This window comes from Antennarius striatus, chromosome 22, assembly GCF_040054535.1.
Source record: "Antennarius striatus isolate MH-2024 chromosome 22, ASM4005453v1, whole genome shotgun sequence".
Taxonomy (NCBI): Eukaryota; Metazoa; Chordata; class Actinopteri; order Lophiiformes; family Antennariidae; genus Antennarius; species Antennarius striatus.
The window spans coordinates 4,118,795-4,131,113 of NC_090797.1; the positions used below are offsets into that span (position 1 = coordinate 4,118,795).

At 45.3% G+C, this 12,319-nt stretch overlaps 1 protein-coding gene and 22 non-coding genes across 26 annotated transcripts in view; all 23 read left to right on the top strand.

Moving 5' to 3' along the window:
• Nucleotides 1-12,319, top strand: part of LOC137589125 (ELKS/Rab6-interacting/CAST family member 1-like) — a 96,439-nt gene that overhangs the window by 7,360 nt on the left and 76,760 nt on the right. For all 4 annotated transcript variants that reach the window (XM_068306624.1, XM_068306628.1, XM_068306626.1 and 1 more), the window contains exons 3-4: nt 25-102; nt 218-373. In XM_068306624.1, the coding sequence (XP_068162725.1) occupies nt 25-102; nt 218-373 (234 nt within the window). The remainder of the gene's footprint in view (nt 1-24; nt 103-217; nt 374-12,319) is intronic.
• trnal-caa (transfer RNA leucine (anticodon CAA)) lies at nt 5,299-5,409 on the top strand. The gene is made up of 2 exons: nt 5,299-5,336; nt 5,364-5,409. It is a non-coding gene; the product is annotated as a tRNA-Leu (tRNA).
• Nucleotides 6,003-6,113, top strand: trnal-caa (transfer RNA leucine (anticodon CAA)). Its single transcript has 2 exons — nt 6,003-6,040; nt 6,068-6,113. It is a non-coding gene; the product is annotated as a tRNA-Leu (tRNA).
• On the top strand, nt 6,197-6,307 carry trnal-caa (transfer RNA leucine (anticodon CAA)). The gene is made up of 2 exons: nt 6,197-6,234; nt 6,262-6,307. It is a non-coding gene; the product is annotated as a tRNA-Leu (tRNA).
• Nucleotides 6,707-6,817, top strand: trnal-caa (transfer RNA leucine (anticodon CAA)). Its single transcript has 2 exons — nt 6,707-6,744; nt 6,772-6,817. It is a non-coding gene; the product is annotated as a tRNA-Leu (tRNA).
• On the top strand, nt 6,901-7,011 carry trnal-caa (transfer RNA leucine (anticodon CAA)). Its single transcript has 2 exons — nt 6,901-6,938; nt 6,966-7,011. It is a non-coding gene; the product is annotated as a tRNA-Leu (tRNA).
• trnal-caa (transfer RNA leucine (anticodon CAA)) lies at nt 7,411-7,521 on the top strand. Its single transcript has 2 exons — nt 7,411-7,448; nt 7,476-7,521. It is a non-coding gene; the product is annotated as a tRNA-Leu (tRNA).
• Nucleotides 7,605-7,715, top strand: trnal-caa (transfer RNA leucine (anticodon CAA)). Its single transcript has 2 exons — nt 7,605-7,642; nt 7,670-7,715. It is a non-coding gene; the product is annotated as a tRNA-Leu (tRNA).
• Nucleotides 7,784-7,894, top strand: trnal-caa (transfer RNA leucine (anticodon CAA)). The gene is made up of 2 exons: nt 7,784-7,821; nt 7,849-7,894. It is a non-coding gene; the product is annotated as a tRNA-Leu (tRNA).
• On the top strand, nt 7,978-8,088 carry trnal-caa (transfer RNA leucine (anticodon CAA)). The gene is made up of 2 exons: nt 7,978-8,015; nt 8,043-8,088. It is a non-coding gene; the product is annotated as a tRNA-Leu (tRNA).
• Nucleotides 8,172-8,282, top strand: trnal-caa (transfer RNA leucine (anticodon CAA)). The gene is made up of 2 exons: nt 8,172-8,209; nt 8,237-8,282. It is a non-coding gene; the product is annotated as a tRNA-Leu (tRNA).
• Nucleotides 8,682-8,792, top strand: trnal-caa (transfer RNA leucine (anticodon CAA)). Its single transcript has 2 exons — nt 8,682-8,719; nt 8,747-8,792. It is a non-coding gene; the product is annotated as a tRNA-Leu (tRNA).
• trnal-caa (transfer RNA leucine (anticodon CAA)) lies at nt 8,876-8,986 on the top strand. The gene is made up of 2 exons: nt 8,876-8,913; nt 8,941-8,986. It is a non-coding gene; the product is annotated as a tRNA-Leu (tRNA).
• On the top strand, nt 9,401-9,511 carry trnal-caa (transfer RNA leucine (anticodon CAA)). The gene is made up of 2 exons: nt 9,401-9,438; nt 9,466-9,511. It is a non-coding gene; the product is annotated as a tRNA-Leu (tRNA).
• trnal-caa (transfer RNA leucine (anticodon CAA)) lies at nt 9,595-9,705 on the top strand. Its single transcript has 2 exons — nt 9,595-9,632; nt 9,660-9,705. It is a non-coding gene; the product is annotated as a tRNA-Leu (tRNA).
• trnal-caa (transfer RNA leucine (anticodon CAA)) lies at nt 9,789-9,899 on the top strand. Its single transcript has 2 exons — nt 9,789-9,826; nt 9,854-9,899. It is a non-coding gene; the product is annotated as a tRNA-Leu (tRNA).
• On the top strand, nt 10,299-10,409 carry trnal-caa (transfer RNA leucine (anticodon CAA)). The gene is made up of 2 exons: nt 10,299-10,336; nt 10,364-10,409. It is a non-coding gene; the product is annotated as a tRNA-Leu (tRNA).
• On the top strand, nt 10,493-10,603 carry trnal-caa (transfer RNA leucine (anticodon CAA)). The gene is made up of 2 exons: nt 10,493-10,530; nt 10,558-10,603. It is a non-coding gene; the product is annotated as a tRNA-Leu (tRNA).
• trnal-caa (transfer RNA leucine (anticodon CAA)) lies at nt 10,687-10,797 on the top strand. Its single transcript has 2 exons — nt 10,687-10,724; nt 10,752-10,797. It is a non-coding gene; the product is annotated as a tRNA-Leu (tRNA).
• On the top strand, nt 11,197-11,307 carry trnal-caa (transfer RNA leucine (anticodon CAA)). The gene is made up of 2 exons: nt 11,197-11,234; nt 11,262-11,307. It is a non-coding gene; the product is annotated as a tRNA-Leu (tRNA).
• On the top strand, nt 11,723-11,833 carry trnal-caa (transfer RNA leucine (anticodon CAA)). The gene is made up of 2 exons: nt 11,723-11,760; nt 11,788-11,833. It is a non-coding gene; the product is annotated as a tRNA-Leu (tRNA).
• On the top strand, nt 11,917-12,027 carry trnal-caa (transfer RNA leucine (anticodon CAA)). Its single transcript has 2 exons — nt 11,917-11,954; nt 11,982-12,027. It is a non-coding gene; the product is annotated as a tRNA-Leu (tRNA).
• trnal-caa (transfer RNA leucine (anticodon CAA)) lies at nt 12,111-12,221 on the top strand. Its single transcript has 2 exons — nt 12,111-12,148; nt 12,176-12,221. It is a non-coding gene; the product is annotated as a tRNA-Leu (tRNA).

Genomic DNA, 12,319 nt, shown 5'->3' on the forward strand with positions numbered 1-12,319 from the left:
TAAAGTGTGTTTGTTTGTTTCCAGGTGAGGGAAGGCGCGATGTCAGATCTACAGACACAGTTACGAGAAGTGCTGCGAGAGAACGAACTCCTACGAAGAGAAGTAACTCATATATTTGTTTTAGAAGCAGTCCGTTATCGTTAATTCTGCTGAAATCGAGCTAAATTAGAGCTTTGAACTCTGTCGACTGAACATTAGCTGCTCATTTTTATTTTAGCTTGAAGCTAAGGAGTCCAAGCTGAGCTCCTCAATGAACTCCATCAAGACGTTTTGGAGTCCAGAGCTGAAGAAAGAGAGGGCGCTGAGGAAGGATGAGGCAACGAAGCTGGGTGTGTGGAAGGAACAATATCGAGTGGTCCAGGAGGAAACACAGGTAGGAAAAAGTCCTCTGCGTGCCACTATATATGTAGTTTTTTTCCCGTCTAATGGAAAAAGACAAAGGTTGCTGGTAAATTTTTGGCCCACTGCTGTAAAAATGGCGGATGAGCTGGTGAAACCGGCCTCCTGCTTAGGGGGAGTCCCAGCTGTCTGTCAGCTCAGAAGCCATCTGGATGAAACCGAGACACCGCTAGTCCGGCAGAAGGTCTGAGGATTATACAAGAATAACTTGCGCACACACACACACACACACACACACACACACACACACACACACACACACACACACACACACATGCGCGTAACAATCTCATATGTTGTCATCCTGAAACCATTCTACGTTTGAGAAATATACCTACATTGGTGCCCTTAATTTTGCATATGTGCCTGCTTAAGGTCTTAAGTCGTGACATTACATAACCAGACATGAAGTCACTCTCTAGGAAAATGTGTGTGTGAATGTGTTTCTGAATCCGCAAACATGCTGCTTGTGTGAGAACAGAAGAACAACCGCTAAAACAAAGTTATCGTGTTTGATTTCTTTCCTGATTTATCTATACTGCTTTTCATGTGAGCTTGTGTATGAACACACATGTGGTGACATGCAAGAGTATTTTCAGATCCTTACTATGACCCTACTATGAGGAAGTACATGATGTGTTCCTTCTCCCTGCCTCCCTACAAATCACACCCTTTTAACCCAAAGGCCTCCACTTAATTTCCCGTTCATATTATCCCATCACACGTTCGCCGCTCTCCTCTTGCTTCTGTTTTTCCCTGCTTTCTCCTCTTCTTCGTCTTCTTCTGTTCCTGTCAGCACATTGTGACTCAGCTCTCACTTTCCTACCACCCACCTTTCCTGCTCTTCCTCTGTCTTCGCCATCGTCTTCATGTTACAAATTGAATTAAGTTAGCCTCCTAGTGCAGACGCGCACGCCTGCACGCTATGTCACAACTCTGCTGAGGAATGCACATCTCATCTCCACCCTCCCTCCCTCCTCTCTCCCTCCCTCCTTTTTCTCCTTATTCTCCCCTTCCTTCAAGCTTAGCCCACTATCTTCACTTCTCTTTTTTTCTCTTCCTCCGCTCCGGGGTGAAGTCCTTCTGCATGAGTCCTTTCCTCTCATATTCCTATACAGTCTGCCAGATTCCAAAACTGGAATAACAGACATTCTGAACCACATGTCTGTGCTCGTTTATACAGACCATTCTTAGCAAGATCCAGTGAGTCATAATGTGATAAATCATTGTGTTATCAATATGTTGCCCATTCATTCATCCATAAGACACGGCGCAACAGCAATAGTATTAGCTTCAGTGGAATGCAATGCTTTAGCTAATGTTTCCAATATGTGAATATGTAAATTTCATATGTTGCAGATGTTAATATGTATGTATATTATTTAACTATTTATGTTTGACCCCCCCCCCCCCCTGCTGCCACGATCGCACAAATTTCCCCACTGTGGGACAATAAAGGTCTTTTATCTTATCTTATCTTAAAAAGATGTCCACAGTGTGAACCAAACCAGTCAGGTTATGGACAAAAAAATCACAGCATTGTGACTGCTTGCACATTCAGAAATGGTTAATGTAAAAATACTTTTAGTGCAGGTTTGATTTTGAGCCAAGAGCGTTGGATACAAATATCTGTGTTATGTGACATCAGGAGAGCAAATTCTGCACATTCGTGTCAGCCGGGTTTCTGGGTGTGTGAGGCTCGCGAGTGAAATGCAGCTGATGGAGTACGTTCTTACATCTGTTTAATGGAAAGATTTTGTTGAACATTTCTTTAATTCTGTGTTTTTATTTCTGGGTCATATTAGAAGAGAGGCTCTTTTTTAGCTCTTGATTTTTGCGTCACTTCCATCCTCTCCTCGGGGCCTCCGTCCGCCACATCTTTCCTCTCTGCACCATCTGGCCCCGTGGAGCCGTTTCACCTAGTGCAATAAATCTATTGATCTTAACATGAATGCATGCTGCTGTGTTACCCCTAATTTCATAGTCGATTTTAGTGCACTGCCTTGCTGAGTTTGGTTTGTGTGTGAGCCATTTCCCCCGAATTTGTTCTGCCTGCTCAATCACAGCAGGTAAGGAAAGAGACACATTAAAAAAAAGAAGAGAAAAAGATGAAGGAATGTCTGGAATTAAGCGTCACTTTGTTCTTTTGTTCTTAATTAACTTAATTAATTCCCCTTTTGCCTCATTCTTTCACTCTTTTCCTCCTCTTCTTCTATGCACCTCTTGCAGTTGCCATTTTGCATTTGATAAATATGCACGCTCAAGCAAAAACCAAGCTGAGGTTAGTGTGATTATAGCGACGATATCTGTTGCATCACTGCTGATTTATGGGTCATGGCTGAATTTAAGGATAAGGTGTTTTTCTCAGCTCCTGTGTCTTCCTGTCTGTTCTGTGTGGTGTGTCCCGGCATTGACTCACACCAGCTGAACAATAAACACCCTGTCTGTCCATTTCTGGGGCTGCTAGATCCGATCCATCATCTGCTGTACTCCAGGCAAGCCATGTGACATCAGCACCCGCATGTGTGTCAGCACACATGTGTGTTTGTGTGTGTGAAAGAAACGCCGTATATGTTTGAAAAATACATTTCATGCGGACCTCCAGATAAAGACAGTAAAAATGTTTGTTTCCAAACTCACGTGCGCATCAGGACCATTTTATGCACGTGAGTGTGTGTGGACACAGTACACACACACACACACAAACTAACATGCATTTATGGTTGTGTACCGTTTCTATTTTTATCAAGCGATTATGTTTTTGTTTGCTTTCAACAATGTGTTCACATCGTAAGGAAATAGAGGGGGGGCTATGAAGGAGAAAGGACAACCGTCACTGCTGCTGAATATGTCCAATATAAATATGTAATGAATAAGGCCTTATTTTAACGATTTAGCTGTAAAACAATAATTTATGTTGAGATACCAGTATTTCATTTTCTGTTTTCTTTCAAAATTGAAAATTTAAGCGCTGTTTTTCTTTTTACTTAAAATTGTTTGACAGTCATATTTAGGGAATCTCTCTACTATAACATACGAACATTTCTTACCAAGACACCAAACAGACACGAGCAGGAAAAGGTACTCACATGCACACACTCACGCTAATGTGGGGTTGTCATGGTAACCAAAATAAAGAATAAGATCAGATTAAATCAATTTGTCTGGTAAAGATATAATTTTTTCCATTTTCAGCCTCAATCTTTGACTGGAAAATAATTGTTTGCTGCTTTTGTTTTATGGGGTCTTTGTGAAGTTTATTTTCAAAAGCTGTTGGGTTCATCAACTCTTTATCCGTCGAACACTTAATCCAAACATGCATTTGAAAAACAGGACTGTTATGCCTGGGTGGCATTTTGCCTTCAGATGACAGAGATGAGGAGATGAAACACTTGTCTTTCCTCTCCCATTCATCCTCATCATGTCTTCCATCATTTATCAGTCTTGTGGGTTTTTTTTTTTTTTACTTGGAGAGATTAGAGAAAAGTAGATGCATGCTTTCATTTGAGTACATTTTCCACCTTGGGAACATGAATCAGGCCTCCAGGTTAATGTGGTGCCACCAGATGTCGGAGAGTTTCCAGGAAATGCTTAGACTGGCTGAAACTATTTAAATCATCGCTACCAAAGACGTCCATTCATTTGTTTTTGACATAGTTTCCATTAAACATGCTGTTTGAGCTCAAATTTTTAAATATGTTCTTCGAAAGTGCCAATGCTCCATCCTCACTAGTTCTCATTAATCTGAAACCAATAGGAACGGACGGCCCCAAATGTATCCTGTCAAACATTTTCACTTACCGGATGGGTAAAAAAATGTTGCCACCAATAGTTTTTGTGTCTGCTGGCTGCAGAAATGCTGTGCCTGGCAATCCATACATCAGCATAGACCTGGAAGAGGATTGAATCACCAAGATGGATTAAAATGTAAGGAAGTGTAAAACGTAGACCGGAAGAAGGGGGAAAGTAAAGATGAGGATGATAAATCAGGCTGGAGGGTCATGGACAGGTGCCAGGAGAGAAAGGGAAGGAAGAGACGTGAACGAAGGGCTCAGATGAATGGAGTAGGAAATGGCAGGCGCAACATGGAAAAATGGGGAGACTGATCGATGTTGATGTGATGGAAAGATTAGAAGGGATTAGGAAAGGAAGGAGGGGAGTATCTGAATCTTAACCACAGTAGGTAAATCAGTTCAGCAGATTCAAAGATTACTGGGGATTCTTGTTAAAAACAGAATGTAACCCTCCTGAAAGAGAAAATGGTTCAGGCTGAGGAAAAGGAGGGAAGGATTTATGAAGAGTCAAAGTGAAAAAACCGAACATACACATTGAAAATGTTTTGTACATTCCTTTGGAGTAACTGTATGATTCTGGACTTGAGATTTACAAGGTGACTGAAAGCTAAATTACCTAACTTGATGGATCTATCTGGGATTGTTCCAGTTTAATAAACTTCAGACAATAGTTTTTTGGTTGTGCCTGTCTGGTTGTTTTGGTATGCTGGGAATAATGTCATTCGACATTCTAGAACACATGATATTCTCTAGAACAAATGTATGACAATAAAACATCAAGAAGAAAAGATAACCTAAGCCTGTTCATGTTTGTGTTGAAATACAGTTCGGATAATGATGAGATTTTGCATAACGATGCAAAATCCATCTGGAGGAATTGAAGGAATAAAATGGCACAGAGGAGAGCAGCTGTCATGATGGCAGAGTGGTCTAAGGCACAAGACTCAAGGGCTGGATCCTTCCTGACTAAAGGGGCTTCCGATCTCCAAAGGGAGACGTCGCTTCAAATCCCACTTGTAACGCAGCTTTTGGACAGTAAAGAAAAGTATTTCACCTAGCATTGGAAAGCATAATATAGTATTGCATAATAGAGACAAATATCACTGTCAGGATGGCCGAGTGGTCTAAGGTGCCAAACTCAAGGGCAAATGCCTTCCTGACTAAAGGGAATTCTGGTCTCAGAATGGAGGCGTGGGTTCAAATCCCACTCCTGACACAGCTTTTGGACAGCAAAGGAACATATTTCACCTAGTATAGCATTGCATAACAGCCTTGCATAGCTGCCAGGATAGCTGAGTGGTCTAAGGTGCCAGACTCAAGGGCTAAGTCCTTCCTGACTAAAGGGACTTCTGGTGTCCTGTTGGAGGTGTAGGTTCAAATCCCAATCTGGACAGCAGAGCTACATCTTGCACCTTACATGGGATAGCATAACAGAACCTTGCTTTTCTGTCAGGATGGCTGAGCGACCTAAGGGGCCAGCTCGTACCTCACTAAAAGGGACTTCTGGTCTCCAGTTGGAGGCGTGGGTTCAAATCCCACTCCTGACCAGCCTTTTGGACAGTAGAGGAAAGTCTTTCACCTAGCATTGGCTAGCATAACAGAGCATAGCATCTCTGTCAGGATGGCCGAGTGGTCTAAGTCGCCAGATTCAAAGGATAACAACTTCCTGACTAAAGGGACTTCTGGTCTCCAAATGGAGGCGTACATTCAAGTCCCACTCCTGACACAGCTTTTGGACAGTAAAGAAAAGTATTTCACCTAGCATTGGAAAGCATGATATAGCATTGCATAATAGAGACAAATATCACTGTCAGGATGGCCGAGTGGTCTAAGGCGCCAGACTCAAGGGCAAATGCCTTCCTGACTAGAGGGAATTCTGGTCTCCGAATGGAGGCGTGGGTTCAAATCCCACTCCTGACACAGCTTTTGGACAGTAGAGAAAAACTGTTCACCTAGTATGGTAAAGCATAGGATAGCATTGCATAACAGAACCAAGCATCACTGTCAGGATGGCCGAGTGGTCTAAGGCGCCAGACTCAAGGGCTAATGCCTTCCTGACTATAGGGAATTCTGGTCTCCAAACAGAGGCGTGGGTTCAAATCCCACTCCTGACACAGCTTTTGGCCAGCAAAGGAACATACTTCACCTAGTATAGCATTGCATAACAGCCTTGCATAGCTGCCAGAATAGCTGAGTGGTCTAAGGTGCCAGACTCAAGTGCTAAGTACTTCCTGACAAAAGGGACTTCTGGTGTCCTGTTGGATGTGTGGGTTCAAATCCCAAACTGGACAGCATAGATACATCTTTCACCTTACATGGGATAGCGTAACAGAGCCTTGCTTTTCTGTCAGGATGGCTGAGCGACCTAAGGGGCCAGCTCGTACCTCACTAAAAGGGACTTCTGGTCTCCAGTTGGAGGCGTGGGTTCAAATCCCACTCCTGACCAGCCTTTTGGACAGTATAGGAAAGTCTTTCACCTAGCATTGGCTAGCATAACAGCACATAGCATCTCTGTCAGGATGGCCGAGTGGTCTAAGGCGCCAGACTCAAGGGCAAATGCCTTCCTGACTAAAGGGAATTCTGGTCTCCGAATGGAGGCGTGGGTTCAAATCCCACTCCTGACACAGCTTTTGGACAGTAGAGAAAAACTTTTCACCTAGCATGGTAAAGCATAGGATAGCATTGCATAACAGAACCAAGCATCACTGTCAGGATGGCCGAGTGGTCTAAGGCGCCAGACTCAAGGGCTAATGCCTTCCTGACTATAGGGAATTCTGGTCTCCAAACAGAGGCGTGGGTTCAAATCCCACTCCTGACACAGCTTTTGGCCAGCAAAGGAACATACTTCACCTAGTATAGCATTGCATAACAGCCGTGCATAGCTGCCAGGATAGCTGAGTGGTCTAAGGTGCCAGACTCAAGTGCTAAGTACTTCCTGACTAAAGGGACTTCTGGTGTCCTGTTGGATGTGTGGGTTCAAATCCCAATCTGGACAGCATAGATACATCTTTCACCTTACATGGGATAGCGTAACAGAGCCTTGCTTTTCTGTCAGGATGGCTGAGCGACCTAAGGGGCCAGCTCGTACCTCACTAAAAGGGACTTCTGGTCTCCGGTTGGAGGCGTGGGTTCAAATCCCACTCCTGACCAGCCTTTTGGACAGTAGAGGAAAGTCTTTCACCTAGCATTGGCTAGCATAACAGAGCATAGCATCTCTGTCAGGATGGCCGAGTGGTCTAAGGCGCCAGACTCAAGGGCAAATGCCTTCCTGACTAAAGGGAATTCTGGTCTCCGAATGGAGGCGTGGGTTCAAATCCCACTCCTGACACAGCTTTTGGACAGTAGAGAAAAACTTTTCACCTAGTATGGTAAAGCATAGGATAGCATTGCATAACAGAACCAAGCATCACTGTCAGGATGGCCGAGTGGTCTAAGGCGCCAGACTCAAGGGCTAATGCCTTCCTGACTAAAGGGAATTCTGGTCTCCAAACAGAGGCGTGGGTTCAAATCCCACTCCTGACCAGCCTTTTGGACAGTAGAGGAAAGTCTTTCACCTAGCATTGGCTAGCATAACAGCACATAGCATCTCTGTCAGGATGGCCGAGTGGTCTAAGGCGCCAGACTCAAGGGTAAATGCCTTCCTGACTAAAGGGAATTCTGGTCTCCGAATGGAGGCGTGGGTTCAAATCCCACTCCTGACACAGCTTTTGGACAGTAAAGAAAAGTATTTCACCTAGCATTGGAAAGCATAATATAGCATTGCATAATAGAGACAAATATCACTGTCAGGATGGCCGATTGGTCTAAGGCGCCAGACTCAAGGGCAAATGCCTTCCTGACTAGAGGGAATTCTGGTCTCCGAATGGAGGCGTGGGTTCAAATCCCACTCCTGACACAGCTTTTGGACAGTAGAGAAAAACTGTTCACCTAGTATGGTAAAGCATAGGATAGCATTGCATAACAGAACCAAGCATCACTGTCAGGATGGCCGAGTGGTCTAAGGCGCCAGACTCAAGGGCTAATGCCTTCCTGACTATAGGGAATTCTGGTCTCCAAACAGAGGCGTGGGTTCAAATCCCACTCCTGACACAGCTTTTGGCCAGCAAAGGAACATACTTCACCTAGTATAGCATTGCATAACAGCCTTGCATAGCTGCCAGGATAGCTGAGTGGTCTAAGGTGCCAGACTCAAGTGCTAAGTACTTCCTGACTAAAGGGACTTCTGGTGTCCTGTTGGATGTATGGGTTCAAATCCCAATCTGGACAGCAGAGATACATCTTTCACCTTACATGGGATTGCATAACAGAGCCTTGCTTTTCTGTCAGGATGGCTGAGCGACCTAAGGGGCCAGCTCGTACCTCACTAAAAGGGACTTCTGGTCTCCAGTTGGAAGCGTGGGTTCAAATCCCACTCCTGACCAGCCTTTTGGACAGTAGAGGAAAGTCTTTCACCTAGCATTGGCTAGCATAACAGCACATAGCATCTCTGTCAGGATGGCCGAGTGGTCTAAGGCGCCAGACTCAAGGGTAAATGCCTTCCTGACTAAAGGGAATTCTGGTCTCCGAATGGAGGCGTGGGTTCAAATCCCACTCCTGACACAGCTTTTGGACAGTAGAGAAAAACTTTTCACCTAGTATGGTAAAGCATAGGATAGCATTGCATAACAGAACCAAGGATCACTGTCAGGATGGCCGAGTGGTCTAAGGCGCCAGACTCAAGGGCTAATGCCTTCCTGACTATAGGGAATTCTGGTCTCCAAACAGAGGCGTGGGTTCAAATCCCACTCCTGACACAGCTTTTGGCCAGCAAAGGAACATACTTCACCTAGTATAGCATTGCATAACAGCCTTGCATAGCTGCCAGGATAGCTGAGTGGTCTAAGGTGCCAGACTCAAGTGCTAAGTACTTCCTGACTAAAGGGACTTCTGGTGTCCTGTTGGATGTGTGGGTTCAAATCCCAATCTGGACAGCAGAGATACAACTTTCACCTTACATGGGATAGCGTAACAGAGCCTTGCTTTTCTGTCAGGATGGCTGAGCGACCTAAGGGGCCAGCTCATACCTCACTAAAAGGGACTTCTGGTCTCCAGTTGGAGGCGTGGGCTCAAATCCCACTCCTGAGACAGCTTTTGGACAGTAGAGAAAAACTGTTCACCTAGTATGGTAAAGCATAGGATAGCATTGCATAACAGAACCAAGCATTACTGTCAGGATGGCCGAGTGGTCTAAGGCGCCAGACTCAAGGGCAAATGCCTTCCTGACTATAGGGAATTCTGGTCTCCAAACAGAGGTGTGGGTTCAAATCCCACTCCTGACACAGCTTTTGGCCAGCAAAGGAACGTATTTAACCTAGCATTGGAAAGCATAACATAGCTTTGCATAATAGAGACAAATATCACTGTCAGGATGGCCGAGTGGTCAAAGGCGCCAGACTCAAGGGCAAATGCCTTCCTGACTAGAGGGAATTCTGGTCTCCGAATGGAGGCGTGGGTTCAAATCCCACTTCTGACACAGCTTTTGGACAATAAAGAAAAGTATTTCACCTAGCATTGGAAAGCATAATATAGCATTGCATAATAGAGACAAATATCACTGTCAGGATGGCCGAGTGGTCTAAGGCACCAGACTCAAGGGCAAATGCCTTCCTGACTAAAGGGAATTCTGGTCTCCAAACAGAGGCGTGGGTTCAAATCCCACTCCTGACACAGCTTTTGGCCAGCAAAGGAACATACTTCACCTAGTATAGCATTGCATAACAGCCTTGCATAGCTGCCAGGATAGCTGAGTGGTCTAAGGTGCCAGACTCAAGTGCTAAGTACTTTCTGACTAAAGGGACTTCTGGTGTCCTGTTGGATGTATGGGTTCAAATCCCAATCTGGACAGCAGAGATACATCTTTCACCTTACATGGGATTGCATAACAGAGCCTTGCTTTTCTGTCAGGATGGCTGAGCGACCTAAGGGGCCAGCTCGTACCTCACTAAAAGGGACTTCTGGTCTCCAGTTGGAGGCATGGGTTCAAATCCCACTCCTGACCAGCCTTTTGGACAGTAGAGGAAAGTCTTTCACCTAGCATTGGCTAGCATAACAGCACATAGCATCTCTGTCAGGATGGCCGAGTGGTCTAAGGCGCCAGACTCAAGGGTAAATGCCTTCCTGACTAAAGGGAATTCTGGTCTCCGAATGGAGGCGTGGGTTCAAATCCCACTCCTGACACAGCTTTTGGACAGTAAAGAAAAGTATTTCACCTAGCATTGGAAAGCATAATATAGCATTGCATAATAGAGACAAATATCACTGTCAGGATGGCCGAGTGGTCTAAGGCGCCAGACTCAAGGGCAAATGCCTTCCTGACTAGAGGGAATTCTGGTCTCCGAATGGAGGCGTGGGTTCAAATCCCACTCCTGACACAGCTTTTGGACAGTAGAGAAAAACTGTTCACCTAGTATGGTAAAGCATAGGATAGCATTGCATAACAGAACCAAGCATCACTGTCAGGATGGCCGAGTGGTCTAAGGCGCCAGACTCAAGGGCTAATGCCTTCCTGACTATAGGGAATTCTGGTCTCCAAACAGAGGCGTGGGTTCAAATCCCACTCCTGACACAGCTTTTGGCCAGCAAAGGAACATACTTCACCTAGTATAGCATTGCATAACAGCCTTGCATAGCTGCCAGGATAGCTGAGTGGTCTAAGGTGCCAGACTCAAGTGCTAAGTACTTCCTGACTAAAGGGACTTCTGGTGTCCTGTTGGATGTATGGGTTCAAATCCCAATCTGGACAGCAGAGATACATCTTTCACCTTACATGGGATTGCATAACAAAGCCTTGCTTTTCTGTCAGGATGGCTGAGCGACCTAAGGGGCCAGCTCGTACCTCACTAAAAGGGACTTCTGGTCTCCAGTTGGAGGCGTGGGTTCAAATCCCACTCCTGACCAGCCTTTTGGACAGTAGAGGAAAGTCTTTCACCTAGCATTGGCTAGCATAACAGCACATAGCATCTCTGTCAGGATGGCCGAGTGGTCTAAGGCGCCAGACTCAAGGGCTAATGCCTTCCTGACTAAAGGGAATTCTGGTCTCCAAACAGAGGCGTGGGTTCAAATCCCACTCCTGACACAGCTTTTGGCCAGCAAAGGAACATACTACATCCTAGTATAGCATTGAATAACAGCCTTGCATAGCTGCCAGGATAGCTGAGTGGTCTAAGGTGCCAGACTCAAGTGCTAAGTACTTCCTGACTAAAGGGACTTCTGGTGTCCTGTTGGATGTGTGGGTTCAAATCCCAATCTGGACAGCAGAGATACATCTTTCACCTTACATGGGATAGCGTAACAGAGCCTTGCTTTTCTGTCAGGATGGCTGAGCGACCTAAGGGGCCAGCTCATACCTCACTAAAAGGGACTTCTGGTCTCCAGTTGGAGGCGTGGGCTCAAATCCCACTCCTGAGACAGCTTTTGGACAGTAGAGAAAAACTGTTCACCTAGTATGGTAAAGCATAGGATAGCATTGCATAACAGAACCAAGCATTACTGTCAGGATGGCCGAGTGGTCTAAGGCGCCAGACTCAAGGGCAAATGCCTTCCTGACTATAGGGAATTCTGGTCTCCAAACAGAGGTGTGGGTTCAAATCCCACTCCTGACACAGCTTTTGGCCAGCAAAGGAACGTATTTAACCTAGCATTGGAAAGCATAACATAGCTTTGCATAATAGAGACAAATATCACTGTCAGGATGGCCGAGTGGTCTAAGGCGCCAGACTCAAGGGCAAATGCCTTCCTGACTAGAGGGAATTCTGGTCTCCGAATGGAGGCGTGGGTTCAAATCCCACTTCTGACACAGCTTTTGGACAGTAAAGAAAAGTATTTCACCTAGCATTGGAAAGCATAATATAGCATTGCATAATAGAGACAAATATCACTGTCAGGATGGCCGAGTGGTCTAAGGCACCAGACTCAAGGGCAAATGCCTTCCTGACTAAAGGGAATTCTGGTCTCCAAACAGAGGCGTGGGTTCAAATCCCACTCCTGACACAGCTTTTGGCCAGCAAAGGAACATACTTCACCTAGTATAGCATTGCATAACAGCCTTGCATAGCTGCCAGGATAGCTGAGTGGTCTAAGGTGCCAGA